Here is a 21,700-nt window from a genome sequence, read left to right on the forward strand (position 1 = left end):
GACTGCAGTGCTGCAGGGTGGAGCTTCCACAGGGGACAGCAGTGCTGCAGGGTGGAGCTTCAACAGGGGACAGCAGTGCTGCTGGGTGGAGCTTCAACAGGGGACAGCAGTGTGTAGCAGTGGTCCTCTGGTTCTGCCCAGACCACATGGTTTACTCATAACGTCCCTTCAAAACCCCCACAGGGATGCTTGCTGTCTGGACCAATGAATCTGCACAGGAAGTGGAGTTTCCTGCCAGTGAGGAATGCTAACAAGCTCCCTAAAACACAGCCCAGGGAGGGGCCACTGCTCGGTACTCCAGTCTCTCAAGGTGGGGACCCATCAGGGTGACCATCTTAGGATCAAAGGGTCTGCAAACTGAATTCATTATTATTATTATTATTATGTTATCTAATTTAGGGGGACAAAAATATCTGACAGAAGAATATGTACAAAGGGCCATTTCAGGACAGTGCTCCTGAGCCCTATGTCTCTCTCTCTCTTTCTCTCTCTCTCTCTCTCTCTCTCTCTCTGGCAGGGCATGAGAACAGTGCTGGGTTTGGAGAGGAGACATCGTGAGAAATAACAATCAGAAGACGACTGACTCAGGACTGAAATCACACCCAGTTTCTTCTGAGGAAGTAGGTGGAGGGAGGTGAATTGTGTGTGTGTGTGTAAATATGTGTCTGTGTCCTTCTGCATGTGTGTGTGTGTGTAATAATGTGTCCGTGTCCTTCTGCATGTGTGTGTGTGTGTGTGTAAATATGTGTCCGTGTCCTTCTGCATGTGTGTGTGTGTGTAAATGTGTGTCCGTGTCCTTCTGCATGTGTGTGTGTGTGTGTAAATGTGTGTCCGTGTCCTTCTGCATGTGTGTGTGTGTGTGTAAATGTGTGTCCGTGTCCTTCTGCATGCGTTTATCCAGTGTGTGAGGGGTGTGACTATCTATTCAAGACTCCAACATGAGCTGTCAATTCATCCCTAATCTCTTTCGCCTCACAAGCATCTGTCAATAACAAAGGTTTGAATGCGGGCTGGAGAGGAGGGTGTGGGAGACGGCTTATCTCCGTATCTCAGCTCTCGGTATCAGGTTCATGAGAATCACAGGTTCCCGTGCTTTTATCTCTGCTCATCACCCAAAACCTGTCTTATCAGCCTATAGCACACGTCTCCGAACCCTGAGACCAGTCGTGGCTGTGTCTCCTGAGGAGACAGATGAGATTTCCTTCACTTCCAGGGTGCTGCATGTACCAGAGAAATCTGTTGGCTGTGATGATCTACATGCGATAAGACTCTGTTGATAGTTAGGGTTTTGTGTCTGCAAAATGTTTCTGTTGTGGTGTGGATTTGACAGTGAACAAAATAAATAAAATGAACACATAAAAAAATTTGTGAGGGTACGAAGAAATTCCTTAGTTTTGTTTTAAGCAGAATGCAAGAGGATTACAGTGACTCCAAATCTGAATTCATTCATCACAGTTTTTCTCTAAAATGATATCCAGGACATCACCACTGGCAGACAAAAACAAGAGACACTTTGTCAGAATTTCCATCGAGCACCATGGGTCTGTAAGACTGCACATCTGCAACCCTTAAAGAGTAAGAGCCAGAAGTCTGTTTACTCAGATGTGAGAAGCTATTTATCTCATGATTTCACAGAACCATCAAACGTAGACTGTCACAGTCCAGGTACAGATGCTCAACCCAGCGCTCCTAGAGAGTGCAGTATCCCTATAGCTGCATGTGGGGGTGTGTGTGAGGGCGAGTGCGTGTGTGTGTGTGAGGGCGAGTGTGTGTGTGTGAGGGCGAGTGTGTGTGTGTGAGGGCTAGTGTGTGTGTGTGAGGGCGAGTGTGTGTGTGTGTGGGAGAGTGTGTGTGTGTGAGGGCGAGTGTGTGTGTGTGAGGGCGAGTGTGTGTGGGAGAGTGTGTGTGTGTGAGGGCGAGTGTGTGTGTGTGAGGGCGAGTGTGTGTGTGTGTGGGAGAGTGTGTGTGTGTGAGGGAGAGTGTGTGTGTGTGTGGGAGAGTGTGTGTGAGCGTTCAGCATATTGTTTGTGTTCTCTTCTTGCTCTGGTCCCACGGCTGCTGGTCATCTTGGTGCTTTGTGATTTCTCAGGGGTAGGGTGAGGATTTGACCCTTGACCCCAGCTCAGACCAGAGGTCAGACCAGAGGTCACCCCCCCCCCCCCCATTCAGGAGTCTCCCCTGAACCTGGGAGAGGAGACCCCCGCAAAGCACCTTGGGAAAAAATTTGAATCGGACCCGTTTCAAAGCAACCAAAATACTTTTTTTTCAGGATGTTGTTATGCCTTTGTGCTAATTGATGTTGCTTCGTTTGCAGTGCCTCTTTCTGAATAATCAGACATCTCGCCTCTCAGAGCTGCTGCCCTCTCATGACCACTCCCCCGTCACCAACGCACTACACTCGTCCAATCACTGTCTGTACATCCGCATTTAAACCCTGACCTGTACATCTCTAGTCTTGTGTGTGTTTGTAGTCGGCTCTGTATGTGTTTGTGCCATTGCCGTTATCGCTGACACTTTGAGACACCTGTACATTGTTATACGTTGTCATCCTCCTGTTTGTTTGTTCAGTTAGTGCCGATACTCAGTATCGTGCTTTTCATTGTTTTCATTATTAGTTCAGTCGCACAGGGGCTTTGGAACAGGTAAGCTGCCCATGGGCATACACCCCATCACGTAGCTAACCCCTGTTAAATACCCTAGGTAAGGAGCAGGTGCCACCCATTTCTGTTTTATTAGTATAGGGACATCTTTTGGTTCGGTAGATAGGACACTTTTGTTAAATACTTTTCTTTGGCACCGCTCATAGTTCCACTGTACCCTGTCGGCTGGGTTTTTCCTTTTTGTGTTAAGAAATAAACGTTTTGTTCGCCTGTACCACAGTCCCAGGCCTGTCCTGGCCACACCAACCCCAGCGGTCAGCCCCGACACACAGCCCTGACCGTACAGCGGTCACACAGCCCTGACCGTGCAGCGGTCACACAGCCCTGACCGTGTGGCGGTCAGCCCCGACACACAGCCCTGACCGTACAGCGGTCACACAGCCCTGACCGTGCAGCGGTCACACAGCCCTGACCGTGTGGCGGTCAGCCCCGGCACACAGCCCTGACCGTACAGCGGTCACACCTCCCTGACCGTACGGCGGTCAGCCCCGTCACACAGCCCTGACCGTGCAGCGGTCACACAGCCCTGACCGTACGGCGGTCTGCCCCAACACACAGCCCTGACCGTACAGCGGTCACACAGCCCTGACCGTGCAGCGGTCACACAGCCCTGACCGTACAGCAGTCACACAGCCCTGACCGTACAGCGGTCAGCCCCAGCCCTGACCGTACAGCGGTCACACAGCCCTGACCGTACAGCAGTCACACAGCCCTGACCGTACAGCGGTCAGCCCCAGCCCTGACCGTACAGCGGTCACACAGCCCTGACCGTACAGCGGTCAGCCCGAGCCCTGACCGTACGGCGGTCTGCCCCAACACAAGCCTGGTCGTCTTCGTCTGCCACACCTCCCAGCAGCTGTGTTCAGCAGCAGGGTAGGAGGACTGCGTTCAGGTACCGTGTGTGTCCTATGGAGCTCCAGCCCCCTGCGTCTGCCAGGGGTTCTGCTATTGATTACGGCAGACGTGTGGGATGTAACATACTGAGGAAAATGGAACAAGGTCTGGAAAAAACAAGTCTGTTTCCATGATGAATCAATTTACAGCAGGATCTCTGTAAGCTCTTTGTTATATCATGGAATCCTTGTTTGGAAAGTTTCTTGTCTCCCATGAGCCATAAACTCTTACAGTTTTATTTCATAAAAATAACAGCATGATCGTTTGCACTCCAACCGCCAGCCCAAAAGCTTGGCCTTTTTGTCAAACTCTCTGAAACAATGGCGTCAGAGTAGCACAGCCATCTTTAAGAGCTGCTTAGGAAACCGTCCCGAGGAGGTCTGTGACCCCAGGATCCTCTCCTTCACACTGTTATGCTAATTAGTCTGAAGACTCCTTCCTCCCCCGAGGGTGAAGGGAACAGGAAGTGAGATCACAAGGCCTCCTTTCTCGTTCTCCAGGCTCTGTTCAGGACCATCACCCAAACATCCCCACCCACATTCACGCTACCTGGAGACAGTCACTGTAATCACCAATGAGACGTTTTCTCTCATGTCAGCTCCATGTGACATCTATGGTTTATACTGAAACCTATTCCACACAGATGTAAATATAGATCCTCTCATTCCTCAGCCGTTTAATTTCCTGTGGTTGTGATTGAGATGGTCTCAGTGGTGGCTGAGCCCCGGGCAGGGCTGGGTCTCTCTGACGGATGTCTGCTGTGTAAAAGCCTCCCTCGTTGTGTCAGGAAGATAGATGGGGCTAAGTGAGAACAGGGAGACATTAAACGCACAATTACTCTTTTTATCGCCCGTGACGACGGCATGCTTCCTGTTCTGTCACACCATATGACTGCCAGCGTCAACCCTCACCCTCTCACCGTCACCCTCTCACCGTCACCCTCACACCCCCTTGCCCTCACACTCACCCCCTCACTATCACCCCACCTCCCCCAGGGCTAATGGTCCAGCGAGGACACGCTCTCCTTGTCGCCTGTTCAATCACACAGCCAGCAGAGAAAAGGTCACAACCTTCATGTGCCCCAGTTCTTTCATGGTTTACAAACTTCCCCCTTTATGTCAGTTTAATTTGGAGAGGGCCATCCAAGTTCATTAGGTAGAGTAAGAGATACGATGGTGTGTTATGTGGCTGTTTCCAACACGCCTGGAGATCATGGTCATCCCCTCTAATTAGACCTGCTCTCCTTCTGTCCTCAACACTGGCTGGCTGGCTGAGGTTTGAGGTCACCTACCCCCCCCCCCCCCCATGATTTTTATAAATAGATATTTATCTGTAAACTGACATTGAACGTCTATAACCTGAGATTTGAGACATGATGTCAGGATTGCTCCTCACAGCTGCCCCTGTCCCTCCTCCCGGTCACCACCACACATCCTGCTCCTGCCTGTGTGACAGGCTTGTCTGACAGGGCGCAGGTGTGATGCTGACAGGATCAAGCAGGGGACAGGAGGAGCAGGTGGATCGTTTAGTTCTTCTGTCTCATCTCCCACCTGCCAGACGACAGACCAGGTCTTGACTCGGCCACATGGGGCAACTGTTAATAAGAGGTTTAGGTAAGGAGTACAGAATGCGAGCAAGTCATTTTTAAGTGTAGTGTGACAGGAAAGACAGGGAGACAGAGACAGAGAGAGAGAGAGAGAGAGAGAGAGAGAGAGAGAGAGAGAGAGAGAGAGAGAGAGAGAGAGAGAGAGAGAAAGAGGGGAACACATGCAGCGGCCTGCGTTCAAATCCGGCCTGGGCCCATTACTGCATGTCTTTCCCTGTCTTTCTCTCCCTGCCTTTCCTGTCACACTTCACTTAAAAACTGTCCAATAAAGCATGACAATGGGTCCCAGGCAGAGAAATGATCCAGTGGTGTCCCCCCTAACTCCCAACGCCACTTCAGCTTTCTAGGAACACCAAGCTCCTCTAAACAAAGGAGACCCAGCAGAGGAATGGTTTTCAACAACAACGGGCCACACTTGGGGGCACAGGAATGCATTCCTTTGTGTCGACATCACAGCAGATAATCCCTCCACCGCATTCTCGCAGTGACACCATGGGGACACACCGCAGGAGGGCACACTGCAGGGGGGGGGGGCAGCGGGGAGGGCAAGAAGGGGGTGGGTCTCTGCAGGAACGGCTGATATCTCCCACTCTGTTGTCTTCTAATTCAGGAGGGCACGGTTTCTGACCCCAACTAACGCACAGCGGTCTTCAGTCCAACCCCCATGATGGACACGGCTATTAGCTCCCCCTCACACACACACACACAGGATGTGCATGGTTTCTCTTCTCACCCCCCCCCCCCCCCCCCGCCCACGTGCCTCCACTAAGCCAGGAGATGCCTGCACTAGCGGAAGCTGGGTAGGAATGGATGGGAGTTGATTACTATGATGTTAAAACCGACAAATTGTGTGACAAATGTTTGACGCTGTGTGACATGTTTGTTGAGGTATAAGGCCTACTATGTTTGTGTTTTTTTGGGGGGGGTAGTTCCATGTTTGGAATCAGATTTTACACCAAATGAGTTTGATTTCAGAAGGGCAAAAAAAGACAAATCTGTTTAAATAAAAACCAGAAACTGTGTTGTAATGGTTCAAAAATATATATAACAGTGTCTCTATCTCTCTGAAGATAACAGCAGAGGGAGTAAAATAACCCAGACAGTTTCTCCTTCTAGGGGTGTTCATAAAACATATGAGAAGACAATTCATCTGACTGCTCCTCTGGGTGTTCCCGGCTGCCAGTGAATATTTTCCATCTGCAGTATTTCTATCCTGGTGAAGAACCAGCACGAGATAGACAACTTGTGTTGAGTTTACATCGGCCCCGAGAGTTCACTTTGCTCTCACTGTGTTCAGAATTAATCAGAGAAACACGTGGGAATCACAAAACACACCAATAAAGCGACCGTATATTGGTTGTATATATCCTGGTTTTCTCAGGAGCATGTGATCAGCAGATCCTGGTAGAAAGCTCTAGGCATGCACCGAATACCGAATCCACTGGTTAAGATTCGGCCGAATCCGAAACCGAATACCGAATCCTACTCCCATCCAAAGCACATTAACACATTAATGAAGTAAACAACGTCCGCAGCAGTCAGAGTTTCCCGCAGCAGTTTACAGGTAAGGCGGCCGACTAAGCAACACACGCCTGCCGAATTAACTACGTTGTAAATAAAAATTAAAAACAAAATTATTGCGATATCCGCTGTGTTACTACTACTTGTATTCTCCTTCCATTTCAAACGCCAGTCTCCCTTCATTAGGCTATTGCAGAACCCCCCCCCCCCTCAGAAGCTCCTGATCTTCATGGTGTTACTCCTAGGGGTTAGGGTTAGGTAACCGTACTCCTGAGGAAAGGCTCCAGGGTTCGGGTTAGGTAACCGTACTCCTGAGGAAAGGCTCCAGGGTTAGGGTTAGGTAACCGTACTCCTGAGGAAAGGCTCCAGGGCTGGTGGGGACTGGTTATGCACAGAATACCCATGTACCTTTATGGGAGCCTGGCAGTAACTCAAAGCAGGTCCCCATATAAAAGTCTTTCTTCCAGGGGCTGAATATATTGCCCTTCACGACAGATAAATCTGTTCACCTCACGCCCTCCTCCGATTCACCTGCTGTATCACCCCCCTCCTCCGTTTCACCTGCTGTATCACCCCCCTCCTCCGTTTCACCTGCTGTATCACCCCCCTCCTCCGTTTCACCTGCTGTATCACCCCCCTCCTCCGTTTCACCTGCTGTATCACCCCCCTCCTCCGTTTCACCTGCTGTATCACCCCCCTCCTCCGTTTCACCTGCTGTATCACCCCTGTATCACCCCCCTGCTCAGGACACACCTGCAGTATCAGCCCCCTGCTCAGGACACACCTGACGCCACACACACAATAAAAGACCAATAAACACAGAATCTTCCGGGACTCAAGATTTTTATATCAACTCTGAAACACCATCCTTCATCTCCGCCTCCAGAATACTCTGACAGCATCGGAGTGCTGCGGCGATGCGAAGCACCGTGAGACTAGTCAATATCACCATCCCATTTACGCATGAGAAAGATGCTGAAAGAGTATGTTATTATTCATTCAGTTTTAGTATTACCATCTGATTAAGGTGCAGAGTAATTACCTATAATACATCATATTAGAAGTGGTCTTCGACAACAGAAAGACCAGGGTCTTGGCCTCCCTGTGTGCATCTGCTAGGGTCTAAGTGCTGTTAGGGTTACCCTAACCTTAACAGCACTTAGCTAAGCACTAACCCTAACCCTTACTGTACACACAACCTTGTGTTAATGCACATGCTGTCTGTCACTGTACACAAGTTCATAGCCTCCATTACACACACACACACACACACATGCTGTGCTCTCATACATGCACACACACACACACACACACATGCACACACACACACACATGCTGTGCTCTCATACATGCACACACACACACACACATGCACACAGACTTCACCAACATCCCTCAGTCTGGTGATGTCATCTCTTGAGGTATTTCAGTTTGGATGTCATCATCTGTTGACATTAATTAAATGTCACAGTATCCACATAACAATCTCATGCTGAGTTAGAAATGCACAAGTATGCACATAACAATATTATTGCAACGTATTATTGGACCAAAATGAGAAATACATTTTCTCAGTTTCACTTTCCATAAACTCATTTCAAGGATAAATATTTAAATCTAGATTGTATTAATTTCAGAGAGACGAAGAATGCAATCCATTAAAAGAACAATAGTATGACATCGTAAATATTAATATGCTAATTAAAAGTCAAGTGTTAATCAAGTTCCCATTATCCTTGTAGACTATTCCATTCTCATCTCTCCTCAGCACCAGTGCTGCATCACTGTAACAGCACAGTAACTGTAGTAACAGTAACAGTAACAGGAAAACCCTTTAATAGCAGCTCTTCTGGTCTGATCAGCCTGAACTCTCCAGAGCGGCAGTTAGCAAGGTCATGTTTGAGTCAATGAAGTGTCAGTTTAGTAAGTGCTCTAACACACAAAACACACACTGATGGTGAAGCCAGAATAGAAAATGCAGCTGCGTTTGAATAAAAGGTAGCTGGGTCACTCAATGCATTCCATAAATTGCTTGCTTGCTCAATGGTATTTACATTACATGGCATTACATTCTACAACAAATCTGTCATGCACAGCCATAGTGCAGTGTTGCCAAAATAATCTCACCTGAAGTTGCTATTGGTTTTCTGAAAAATTGCTAATAACACTAGATTACGTGATGACGTAAATCCAAACAAAATTGGGGCCGTCATCCACACCCAACTCCGCTTTCGGTGGGAGGTACGACTTTCTATGACAACACAGACTACAGTACAATTTGCTATTTTGCGGCTGCTAAACAACGAAAACGAACATTTCCACTGTTGTAAAAAGTCGCTATATTTGACGAGAGGCACAAATAAACAGTATCAGGCCTACCTTGGATGTCTTCCCGGGCTTGTCTTACCAGGCCAATGCGCGAGGCAGAGACGTCGAGGTTTACCGTTGAAAATATATTAGTTTATCACAGTTCAATAAGTCTGACTGTTCCCGTTCAAAAGGCGAAGGGGAAGATTTTCAGACGAGGTGTTGATATGTAGGCTCTCAGTCTAATATTGATCAGATTACTTGTTGAAGAGACTTGAGGAGACCTAGTCCTGAGCTGCTTTCGGTGTCAGTCGACGCCATTAGCTAGCTGTGAAGGCCGGCCTGTGGTGTTTGAAGGCGGACATTGCGTGGCTCCTCTCTCCGGTGTTAATGGACTCAAACAGTTGCAGCCGAATTAGTCACCGGCTCCACCAATCGTGGTTTTTAGCAACTAACATTTGTTTTGACGTTGTTACTGTTGGGTTAAGTTTGTTGGTCACCAAAACCGGGCTATTCGTTTTTAAGTTACACTAACATTAGCTAGTAAAGCAGCGGCGTTTCAATTTGGCGCTCTTGGGAAATATTTCAGCTGGCCAATTGCAGCATCCGTCACACACGCGCTAAAGTACAAAATGATCTTTATTGGTTGAAATAAATGACAGATTGTTGGCTCCAATCAGTACCAAAATTATACCCCAGCCCTCCATGTCATACTGTTTCACAACAATATTGAGTCGTTTTATAAAAATATTATTAAATCTACAGTTTGGACGACAATGTGTCCAAACTTTTGACTGGTACTGTATATTGGATGGGCATGTGAGCAGGCCCAGCCAGACCCACCAGTACAGTAGCAACACACACACACTATGGAAGCTAAGTTAGTTAGCTCTATAGCAGACATGTACGGGCTGAGAATGGTGGTGTGGTGCTTTCAGAAGTACATTATACATGAGTGGAGAAAAAAAGTGTAATCTGTCCTGAGGCTAGTGTGTGTGAGGAGTTTCCTGGTCTGTTTTCTGGTCTGTGCTGAACCATGTTTACTCAGCAGCTCAGCAGAACCACCTGGAGAACATCCAAAAGGAAGAATCCACTCCTGGTCTGTTTTCTGGTCTGTGCTGAACCATGTTTACTCAGCAGCTCAGCAGAGCTCAGCTCAGCAGAACCACCTGGAGAACATCCAAAAGGAAGAATCCACTTCAGACATTTCCCAATGTCTGCCGCAAATCTGGCATTATTTACTGGTGATATTATTATTTATTATTATTTACTGCATCACAGCTTTGATCATCAGAAGAAGTGTCCATATGGCTTGTGGTTTCTGGGGGGAGGGGGGGGGGAGGGGGATGTGAATGAGTGTGTGTGTGAATGCTCATGTTTGTGCTGCTGTGTGTGTGTCAATAATGTTGTCTTGTCAGATTTGTACATCTACCTTTTCATTTGTATGTTCCACCATGTGTTGCATGTGTGCGTTGCATGTGTGTGTTGCATGTGTGTGTTGCGTGTGTTGCGTTTGTGTGCTGCGTGTGTTTGTTGCATGTGTGTGCTGCATGTGTGTGTGTACGGTTGTAAAGGTCATGCCTGTGTCAGGACTGGTCCACAACAGGAGACGCCCATCACCTCCTCTCACTGCAGCTTCCTCCCTTCTGCGTTCATCTGGGTTCCATTAGAAAACACCAATCTTCATCACTCACAACCTCTCCTCCTCTTCACAGGCACCCACGTGGACCAGAGGGACTCAGTCTTCACCACCAACCCAATATGATCAGACTCCCTGGATATCCCCGAGGAGAGGAGGAGGAGAGGAAGAGGAGGAGGGGAGGAGGAGGAGGAAGAGGAGAGGAGGAAGAGGAGAGGAGGAGGAGGAAGAGGAGAGGAGGAGGAGAGGTGGAGGAGAGGAGGAGAGGAGGAGGAGAGGAGGAGGAGGAGGAGAGGAGGAGGAGAGGTGGAGGAGAGGAGGAGGAGGAAGAGGAGAGGAGGAGGAGAGGAGGAGGAAGAGGAGAGGAGGAGGAGGAGAGGAGGAGGAGTGTTGTTGGGAGTGTGTCCTCGTTCGACCACATCTGCAGCAGCCGCTGGGAAGAACATCTGGACGGAGAAGAGCAGCAGGAATGATGATCACACAGATGTATGTGGTCAGGGCCTCGTTCTCTCCTTTCTTTTCTCCCTCCCTCCCCCTTTCCCTTTCATCCCTCTCTCTTCTGTCTGTTGAGTGTGGTGAAGCACCACATTCTACAAATATTCTTCTTCCCTGACCGTGAACACAGATGTTGGAGGTGAGTGTCGTGGGTTTGATCATTCGTATAAAATCTTCATGGCACAACAAGCTGTGTTACAAGGTACAAATTACATTATGAATGCGTGAGACTGATAATCTATACTTTATCACATTAGATATGTATTTCTTTTCTTTTCATTATTTTGCTGCAGTGTAATCCAGTAACAGCATGAGAAAGTTAGAGAGCCAAATGTTCATACAAAGAAACAAATGTGTAAAGAAACATATTCAGGATTTTTCATCTGACGTTGCTCTGAATGTTCTCAGTGTAGATATAAAAATGAAGGGTTGTTAAGTTGCCTACAAGCCTTTTTTTAAGACACAAGCAAAATGTCAACTTAAGTATCTTCTTCCTAAAAGAGTACTGTAAGGGACAGTGCATCTGATTCCCCAGGCTACCCAGACACTGTGGATCCGCTAGCCTCAACACCTCACTGTCCTCCTAGTGTTGACCTTTGGATCCACTAGCCTCAACACCTCACTGTCCTCCAGACACTGTGGATCCACTAGCCTCAACACCTCACTGTCCTCCAGACACTGTGGATCCACTAGCCTCAACACCTCACTGTCCTCCAGACACTGTGGATCCACTAGCCTCAACACCTCACTGTCCTCCAGACACTGTGGATCCACTAGCCTCATCACCTCACTGTCCTCCAGACACTGTGGATCCACTAGCCTCAACACCTCACTGTCCTCCAGACACTGTGGATCCACTAGCCTCAACACCTCACTGTCTTCCAGACACTGTGGATCCACTAGCCTCAACACCTCACTGTCCTCCTAGTGTTGACCTTTGGATCCACTAGCCTCAACACCTCACTGTCCTCCAGACACTGTGGATTCACTAGCCTCAACACCTCACTGTCCTCCAGACACTGTGGATCCACTAGCCTCAACACCTCACTGTCCTCCAGACACTGTGGATCCACTAGCCTCAACACCTCACTGTCCTCCAGACACTGTGGATCCACTAGCCTCAACACCTCACTGTCCTCCAGACACTGTGGATCCACTAGCCTCAACACCTCACTGTCCTCCAGACACTGTGGATCCACTAGCCTCAACACCTCACTGTCCTCCAGACACTGTGGATCCACTAGCCTCAACACCTCACTGTCCTCCAGACACTGTGGATCCACTAGCCTCAACACCTCACTGTCCTCCAGACACTGTGGATCCACTAGCCTCAACACCTCACTGTCTTCCAGACACTGTGGATCCACTAGCCTCAACACCTCACTGTCCTCCAGACACTGTGGATCCACTAGCCTCAACACCTCACTGTCCTCCAGACACTGTGGATTCACTAGCCTCAACACCTCACTGTCCTCCTAGTGTTGACCTTTGACTTCCATGTTTGGGCTTTCTGGGATGTTCTTAACAGGTCCCTCTGTTCCAGACAAGTGCGTCTCATACAATCACACAACCACTTTGAGGCTTGGAACTGGGCCAATTAGACGTCCCTGAGTCAGCCCCAGAACTGGCACTGCTCATCAAGGACTCTGATTGGTTACTTGTTGGTGACTCATCACTTCTGTCTTCTAAATGCAGATTAAGAGTCAGAATGTGTATGGATGTTTTGAACCCTGTAATTAGTCCAGCCCTTGTCCCTACAGTCTGAACATGAATGAGTCACAGCAGCTCTTGATGTGTGATTGGTCTATTTGGAATTACCAGTTGGGAAAAAAGGTAGGAAGGTAATGTAATTTCTGTTCTGTATATCCCAGCATCAAATGATTCTTACTGTACATTGAGGGAACTAGTATAAGTAACCCTATGTAGGAAAAAAAAATTGGAAAACATTTGATGGAGTTCATCCAGTTTACTGAGATTAAGTAAAAAAAAATGACTGTAAATCAAAGAGAGCCCTGGAACACGTCTGCAGGGTAATTCAGCCAATGATTGACAGGGGAAGTCAGCTGATTGCTGTGTTCTGACCCAGTGGATTTACGTCATGTTCCTAAGACGCTCTGTACGACAGGAAGACACGTTCATAAGAACAGGTGGCTGAGCGGTTAAGGAATCAGGCTAATCAGGCTAATCTGAACGTTGCCAGTTCGATTCCTGGCCGTGCCAAATGAGGTTGTGTCCTTGGGCAAGGCACTTCACCCTACTTGCCTCGGGGGAAATGTCCCTGTACTTACTGTAAGTCGCTCTGGATAAGAGCGTCTGCTAAATGACTAAATATAAGAAACAGACTGTGTTTCATGGCTAAAACCCATTTTCCAACCGTCTGCAAACAATTTCGAATTCAAATGTTTGCACATTCATGTAGATTCTCCTCCAGAACCCTTGAAACTGCCTCCTGAAGTTCAGAGCTATGAGAAAAAAGCATTGCAGTAGCAACAAGCCAGTCAGAAGAGACTGATTGACTGTCCTCTGTTCTCTCCACAGGACACAGAGAGCCATCCAGCATCACCATCCCACACCCTTAAGGCCGTTATATGGACACATGGGAAGGGAAACCCTGCCAATCCATCACCAGGAGGCTGGGGTTGAATCCAGGCAGCTCTATGTGGGGGATTTTACGAGTGGGGTGAGGAGGGCTTGAGAGATTTACAGGGAGATCTACATTAGCCCAGATTGAACACTGTGTTGGTGATAAATTACAGAGGCAATGTCTTATCGGAAAACAAACCGTCCGAGATGGAGTAGACTTACTGTACGAGATGAACGTTGGTGTCTTGTCCCCTCCGGACTCAGAGCAGCTGAACTCTCATGCACACAGTATAAGAGAGGGTATAGCTCACTGGTTTGAGCTGCGGATCAACAGGTCACAGGTTCAAATCTCCCCCTATGCTGTATGTTGCTTTTGATAAAAGCCTGATAAAAGAACACATTATATCTGAACTCTGTCATCAGGATTACCATGCCAACACAGACGTGCATGACATTGGCTTTGCACAGTGAGATGTGATGTGTCCCAGTTCAGTTCTGCAGTAAATCTTCCGTCTATCTGCCTTGTTTTTATGACCGTGCAGTTTGAGGCGCTAGTGTCTTGACGTCCTGTCGAAGCCTCTCGCGCTGCCGCCTGTCTGGCCTGCTGACCCGGATCTTCCTCACCTCAGACACCACCTGTCTGGCCTGCCCACCCGGATCTTCCTCACCTCAGACACCACCTGTCTGGCCTGCTGACCCGTCTCTTCCTCACCTCAGACACCACCTGTCTGGCCTGCTGACCCGTCTCTTCCTCACCTCAGACACCACCTGTCTGGCCTGCTGACCCGTCTCTTCCTCACCTCAGACACCACCTGTCTGGCCTGCTGACCCGTCTCTTCCTCACCTCAGACACCACGTCTGGCCTGCTGACCCGTCTCTTTCCTCACCTCAGACACCACCTGTCTGGCCTGCTGACCCGTCTCTTCCTCACCTCAGACACCACCTGTCTGGCCTGCTGTCCCGTCTCTTCCTCACCTCAAACACCACCTGTCTGGCCTGCTGACCCGTCTCTTTCCTCACCTCAGACACCACCTGTCTGGCCTGCTGACCCGTCTCTTCCTCACCTCAGACACCACCTGTCTGGCCTGCTGACCCGTCTCTTCCTCACCTCAGACACCACGTCTGGCCTGCTGACCCGTCTCTTTCCTCACCTCAGACACCACCTGTCTGGCCTGCTGACCCGTCTCTTCCTCACCTCAGACACCACCTGTCTGGCCTGCTGACCCGTCTCTTTCCTCACCTCAGACACCACCTGTCTGGCCTGCTGACCCGTCTCTTCCTCACCTCAGACACCACCTGTCTGGCCTGCTGTCCCGTCTCTTCCTCACCTCAGACACCACCTGTCTGGCCTGCTGACCCGTCTCTTTCCTCACCTCAGACACCACCTGTCTGGCCTGCTGACCCGTCTCTTCCTCACCTCAGACACCACCTGTCTGGCCTGCTGACCCGTCTCTTTCCTCACCTCAGACACCACCTGTCTGGCCTGCTGACCCGTCTCTTCCTCACCTCAGACACCACCTGTCTGGCCTGCTGACCCGTCTCTTTCCTCACCTCAGACACCACCTGTCTGGCCTGCTGACCCGTCTCTTCCTCACCTCAGACACCACCTGTCTGGCCTGCTGACCCGTCTCTTTCCTCACCTCAGACACCACCTGTCTGGCCTGCTGACCCGTCTCTTCCTCACCTCAGACACCACCTGTCTGGCCTGCTGACCCGTCTCTTCCTCACCTCTGAAGACAGTGCTCAGGGAGCCACCTTTGTCGACGGGAAAGAATGTAGGAAAAACGTTGTTTCTGTACACCTGCACCTGGTAGTACAGTCCCTTAACCTGTCACTACCACTGAGCTGCACCCAACCCTGTGTCCCTCCTAACGTTGGCTTGTTGACGTGACATTTCTGTGGTATGACATTGACAACATGACCTGTCTGAACAGGTGCCATTGCAGAGCGGGAGTGCTCCGGAATGCTGCGGAATGCTCCGGAATGCTGCGGTGACCAGGTCTGGTGTGGTTGAGGCAAGAGCTTCTCTTGTTGTAAACAATGAGCTCCTCGCCTACAGCCAGTAGAGAGGGGAGAGATCTATTCATCCTCATAGCTGGTAACATACACTGCAATCCACACCGCAAACTGCGCTACATCATAACACTACAAACTTGAAAATGGAAAGGCAAATCAAATTTACGTATAAACTCACAAGATGTACATAAAGTGAGATAGTGTTTTTTATCAGTGACATTATAACACATTTCAAGGTTGGCTTGTAAAATATGTTTAGCAGAATGTAAACAACACTCGTAAAGTGGTCACTGTTTACTGCAAAAGAAGGCCAAGATTGAAAAATTAATGGAGTTTTTCTGAACTCCCTGGACCATTTTCAATTTTCAAACCAACAAATTCTTACAAGCAATAACGTTTACCACTGGAGGTAGGTAAGCAAGCCAGGTCAAGGTCAAGGGTCGCTAGTTTGACCTTTTCCCCTCGTTACTCCAGTTTAGTGTGGACTGTAGATGCAGATTAGTAGCCTGTAGTATTCAAAGGCAGCATGTTTAGTTTACATTGTGGGAAGATAACACATTGTTATGAGCTCTGAAGAGTTCACTTGTCTACTGCCTCATATTCACTAGGTCTACATTCAGAGTTCTTTTAGTTTTTTTCCTTTTCCTGCCCTGACTCCTTCTCTAAGAATGATCTTTTGATATCTGTCTTTATGGCCTTTGCCACCTTCCACATATTTAATCTCCACACCAACATCAAACATCAAACGTTTTCTTTGAGAACAACGCGTGCTCCGCTGACCGAGTGAACAACCTCGCATGCATGGCTTTCCTCCCTCTTTCCATCTTGTAAATCGGATGAGGTCATAAAAGCCCCCGCCCCAGGGCCGCCCCCCGCCCCAGGGCCGCCCCCCGCCCCAGGGCCGCCCCCCGCCCCAGGGCCGCCCCCCGCCCCAGGGCCGCCCCCCGCCCCAGGCCCCCCCACCCCCGCCCCCCCCTTCCCCGAGCACCTCTCCAACATCATTCCAGAGCGACTCTGCATCGTTCTTGGGCTGCGGACCGATTTACGCCCCTCTTCTCCCGAAGTGTGCAATTCACTCGTGCATTGCCCCTCATAAAACTGGAATAAGTCGATATGCTTATCGACAGTATGGAGAACACAATTGTCATCCTCAAGGATGTTGAACGTAGGAGGACGATTAGTCCAAGAAAAGTTTGTGAGAGAATTTAAAACGATATGCCTGAGAAGGCTGGCACCCTGTCAGCCGGAGGGCAGCTGCTGAACAAGGCCGGGGTCTCCGCCATGCCTTCCATGTGACGGAGCCAAGTCCCACGCCAACACAGGCTCCCTCAGCGGAGAAGACCTGGAAGACGAGTGGGAGGTGAACAAGGCCGGGGTCTCCGCCATGCCTTCCATGTGACGGAGCCCTCATATTGTGGAGCAAAAGTTATTTACGAGCGTGTTTCTGCAACTAAAAACATCTGTTCCTTAGGAGGAGGCGGCAATGAGGGAAGCAGAAAAGAAAAAAATGTTGCGTCAGTTCTTCCTAATTAGCCGTGTAGCTCGGGCTAATGGGCTAAATCTGCTACAACTAATGTTTTATGTAAATATATTCTGGAGTAGAAAGAAAAACTTACAACTTTTAAGTCACCTTTGGTGAAAACGGTTGAGAGGGAAGCTCTGTAAATGAAAATATGAACATAGATTAAATCCATTTAGGCCCAAATACGTTTAGTTTAACTGTCCTATTTTCCTTTTGCATGGCTTCCCTCTCAACCATCCTCTCCTTGTGTCTCTGTAGACAGACCATCTCTGTAGACAGGCCATCTCTGTAGACAGGCCCTCTCCCAGCCTCTACCTTTGTATCCCGTCGGCCAGGCAACCAACCCTCCATCTCCCTTCCAGAGGCTGTGGACAGGAGACAGCTGATAGGGTAATCAGCTGATAGGGTGATCAGCTGATAGGGTAATCAGCTGATAGGGTGATCAGCTGATAGGGTGATCAGCTGATAGGGTGATCAGCTGATAGGGTGATCAGCTGATAAGGTGATCAGCTGATAGGGTGATCGTCTGCATGACTGGATATTATAAATCACTGTCACGCATCCATCATAATAAGGCACAGACGGACACACCGTCAATACTCCAGAAAGTTATGGAATTATAGAAACCACCGTTTATTTGTTTAGTAAAGGTTTCTAATCTACATTTGTTAGGTTTAGAAAAACCTAACAATTGAATCCTATCAAAAATGTGTATGATACCTTAAAATAAATAAATTGTTAGTTTTCAAATCACACCATGTATTTTCCATATCACACCCTCCCAGAGAATCAGTCCCAGATAAGGGCTTTTCCACGTTATTATTCCAGCAGTATTTATCTCTACACACACAAACTCTGTGGTCTGTTGTTGAAGTGTAAGAAGGAATGTTTGCTGTTACACATCTGCATCTGAAGGCTAAATCCTATCTGACACTGGGGAACCCAGAGTCTCATCGTAGAAATTGTTCCAAACTCCCACTCTTCACATCCTCTCTCCCACTGGGGGGAGAGGAGAGGGGGGAGGAGGTGGGGAGAAAGGAGGAGAGGAGGTGTTGGGGAGATAACTGCACCAGAGAGGAAAAGGACATTAGAGACAGAGGATGAGAGAGAAGAGGGTGGAACGAGGGAGGATGAAAAGGAGAGAAGACGGCAGAAGAGAGAGAAAGAGAAAGAGTGGTCGGAGGGAGAATGGGCAGAGGGAAATGTCTTCACTCCCTGTAAGGACTTCACTCTGAGAGAGTAGGCTTTTCCTACATAGCAGGGAGATACAGGCCTCTAGACAAGGACCCAGGACAGGGAGATACAGGCCTCCAGACAAGGACCCAGGACAGGGAGATACAGGCCTCCAGACAAGGACCCAGGACAGGGAGATACAGGCCTCCAGACAAGGACCCAGGTCAGGGAGATACAGGCCTCTAGACAAGGACCCAGGACAGGGAGATACAGGCCTCCAGACAAGGACCCAGGACAGGGAGATACAGGCCTCCGGACAAGGACCCAGGACAGGGAGATACGGGCCTCCAGACAAGGACCCAGGACAGGGGTTCGGGTGGGAGAGGACACTGGAGGCTTCTCTCCTTCCTGGTTCACAATAAAAATAAAACACGTTTCTATGTGGAATCCACACTGCCACTAAGTGGTTTGATGTAAGAATTGCATGTACATGTTTAAGTAGTTATGCCATAGGTCAGCGCTTTAACAACGCCATCTAGAGGTTTACTGCGAGAACGTCACCTGTAATTCTTACATTATACCACCAAATGGCGGTATTGAAGCGCAATAATGTCCATAATAAAAAGCGTAATAATGAAGAAAACAAATGTCCAACTCCGAATCGGGGAAATTAAAACGTGTTCAAAAGTTGAACGCACATTTATTTGGAGCCCGTGGATGGAGTGTTTTGGATGCTATAGAGATTTGAGACCGCAAGAAAATTTGCTGAATATCCACTCTGTGGCTGTGTTTACCTCGCTCCCTTGGCTGACCTGCAGACAGCTTCATCGGCAACTCCCCAAAATAGCATGCATGGGAAAGACGGCCTTGAAAGAATGTAGGCTATGCCTACTGTGTGCTGCACCATGGCGACAGAAGCACCAATAACACAACAAATTACGACTGATCACCGGGAGAGGAAAATACCGTGTGTGATAATTCGTCTCGAGGAGATAGAGGACTGTTTAATTTACAATCGACACGGGGTTTCTTTCCATTTCAAAGAATTATATCAAGAGAGAAAAGCAATCATTGTTTTTGTGCGGGTATGACACTTTTCCTGCTAATTTTTGGTATAGGAAACTTTTAACTTGAGACTAACATTAACGATAGACCCAAATGGATACCGCTACAATAAGTTCCCTGCCTTTAAAGCTGAATTATAGACATGGAATAAAGATACACTAATAACACGTTTACCCAACTATAGTTGGGTGAAATCAGAGAGCTGAATGATTCTGATTGCAGTGGCGTAGCCAAAGCTTCTGTAAAGCGATTGTAAAACATTTGGTACAGGCAAACGCAAACGTAAAAAGGCTTCTAAAAAGTTTTAAGTAAGTAAGTTGTAATCAATTCCAACAGAACTTCCTGTGTTACACTTGCAAGGAATATGTCGACGACTTAAGCAGAATACCTCGAGACGTGTTGAAGGTGAGGTGAGACCTTGAGATGACGTTTGTCTTTGGTTGATGATCGTCATTAATATAGTGTCAGTCATGCTTCATCATAAATGTATCTTTGATTTATTTATCCAGGAAGCTGGCGTTAGACTTGTTGTGATCGGACAATCGGCCCATAGACACATAGAGGTATCTTTTATATGCAGATCTGAACCATGTTATTTTGAGGACTATCCCTTTACTGGTGTCTTCTATGTTCCAGTCATTCTGCTCTTTGACTGGATACCCCTATGAAATATACGTGGACCCTGAGAGATGCATTTATAACAAGCTTGGTATGCAGCGAGGAGAAACCTTTATGGAATCTGGTAAGGAAACGATTTGACTGACGATATACCGCACAAAGAAATGAGTTCTGAATACTACAGAAGTTATTAGAATGCAATTGTCAGTGTTGTAAAAATGTTGAATGAATCTCTCTTTTTCTGTGTGTATGGTGTTGATCTTTGTGTGATGGTCTCTGTGTGTGGTATTTTTCTGTGCGTGTGTGTATGTGATGTGGGTGGTATCTGTGTGTCTGCCTGTCTGTGTCCGCCTGTCTGTGTGTTTGCCTGTCTGCCTGTCTGTGTGTCTGCCTGTCTGTGTCTGCCTGTCTGTGTGTGTGTCTGCCTGTCTGTGTGTCTGTCTGTCTGTGTGTCTGTCTGTGTGTCTACCTGTCTGTGTGCTACCTGTCTGTGGGTCTGCCTGTCTGTGTGTGTGTCTGCCTGTCTGTGTGTGTCTGCCTGTCTGTGTGTGTGTCTCCCGTCTGTCTACCTGCTGTCTGCCTGTCTGTGTGTCTGCCTGTCTGTGTGTCTACCTGCTATCTACCTGCTGTGCCTGTCTGTGTGTCTGCCTGTCTGTGTGTCTACCTGTCTGTGTGCAGCCCCCCCAAGCCCTCACGTGAAGTCCAGTATGTTGGTGGGTCACATGAGGAGCTTGTGGAGAGCCGTGGTCAGCCCAGCCTTTGACTTCCAGGGTGACCCCCTCCAGCAGGGGGGGGTCCTTATAGCCGGCCCAGGTGACATGCCAGCTCACACTATCACCTACAGTCCTAAGACACATACACATGTTGAACATAGAGCAGAACATCGAGGGTCAGAAGTGCAGGGTTCTAAAAGTGTTTTGGTGGTCAGTCATGTCACTTCCTGTGTCACGTTACTCCTTCCTGTGTTGTGTGTGTTTCTGACTGCAGGCTCTGAGGTCCACTTCGCCCATTTGGACATGAACCGTCTGGACCACATGCCCATTGCCTGGATGCTGCAGCTGGCTGGAGTGCAGGAGACTCTGGACATCAGTGACAAGCCCAGGATCCTCCATGTGTAGCATCCTTGTAGTCTGGGCTTGACTGTGTAGCACTCTTATTGGCCTGATCTGACTTGGCTGCTTGTGTCTGGGTTGTAGTCTGGCCTGGCCTGGCCTGCTTGTGTCTAGGTTCTGGCCTGGCGTCAGTGATGCCAGGGGTTTAGCTCTGGTCAGCTGTGTTTACATTTAGTCATTTAGCACACTCTTATCCAGTCATTTAGCACACTCTTATCCAGAGCGACTTACAGTAAGTATTCTTACTATGTGTATTTGCTGGTTATCTGATATTTTCAAGTTGAACTTTCACAAATGATTGAATATGATTTAATGCCAAAAGGAGGATGTATTTTTTTATATCTAGAATGAATGGCGGAATTACCAAACAAATAATGTACATGTTGTCATCATTTTGCCATCATCTCTAGTTGTTAGTGTCCTGGAGTCTATGAGCAGCATTCTCCTGGTGCTATGTCGTCACTGCCCTTCACACAACATTGATCCTGT

At 48.4% G+C, this 21,700-nt stretch overlaps 1 protein-coding gene across 1 annotated transcript; it reads left to right on the plus strand.

Annotated features, from left to right (window-relative positions):
• Positions 1-19,050: 19,050 nt before the first annotated feature.
• prxl2c (peroxiredoxin like 2C) lies at positions 19,051-21,583 on the plus strand. The gene is made up of 6 exons (XM_047022659.1): positions 19,051-19,501; positions 19,818-19,886; positions 19,991-20,044; positions 20,118-20,223; positions 20,778-20,912; positions 21,087-21,583. The coding sequence occupies exons 1-6, from the start codon at positions 19,301-19,303 to the stop codon at positions 21,215-21,217; spliced, it is 696 nt and encodes a 231-aa protein (XP_046878615.1). The 5' UTR covers positions 19,051-19,300; the 3' UTR covers positions 21,218-21,583.
• The last annotated feature ends 117 nt before the right edge of the window (positions 21,584-21,700 follow it).

This window comes from Hypomesus transpacificus, chromosome 7 (genome assembly GCF_021917145.1).
Source record: "Hypomesus transpacificus isolate Combined female chromosome 7, fHypTra1, whole genome shotgun sequence".
Classification (NCBI taxonomy): Eukaryota; Metazoa; Chordata; class Actinopteri; order Osmeriformes; family Osmeridae; genus Hypomesus; species Hypomesus transpacificus.

What these genes read in the sequence shown, in the direction of transcription:
- prxl2c (XM_047022659.1), top strand. Translation starts at nt 19,301, where the DNA reads ATGCCTACTGTGTGCTGCACCATGGCGACAGAAGCACCAATAACACAA. An exon ending in AGAAACCTTTATGGAATCTG is followed by an intron (nt 20,224 to 20,777) that starts GTAAGGAAACGA and finishes GTCTGTGTGCAG; the next exon opens with CCCCCCCAAGCCCTCACGTG. An exon ending in GGTCCTTATAGCCGGCCCAG is followed by an intron (nt 20,913 to 21,086) that starts GTGACATGCCAG and finishes TTCTGACTGCAG; the next exon opens with GCTCTGAGGTCCACTTCGCC.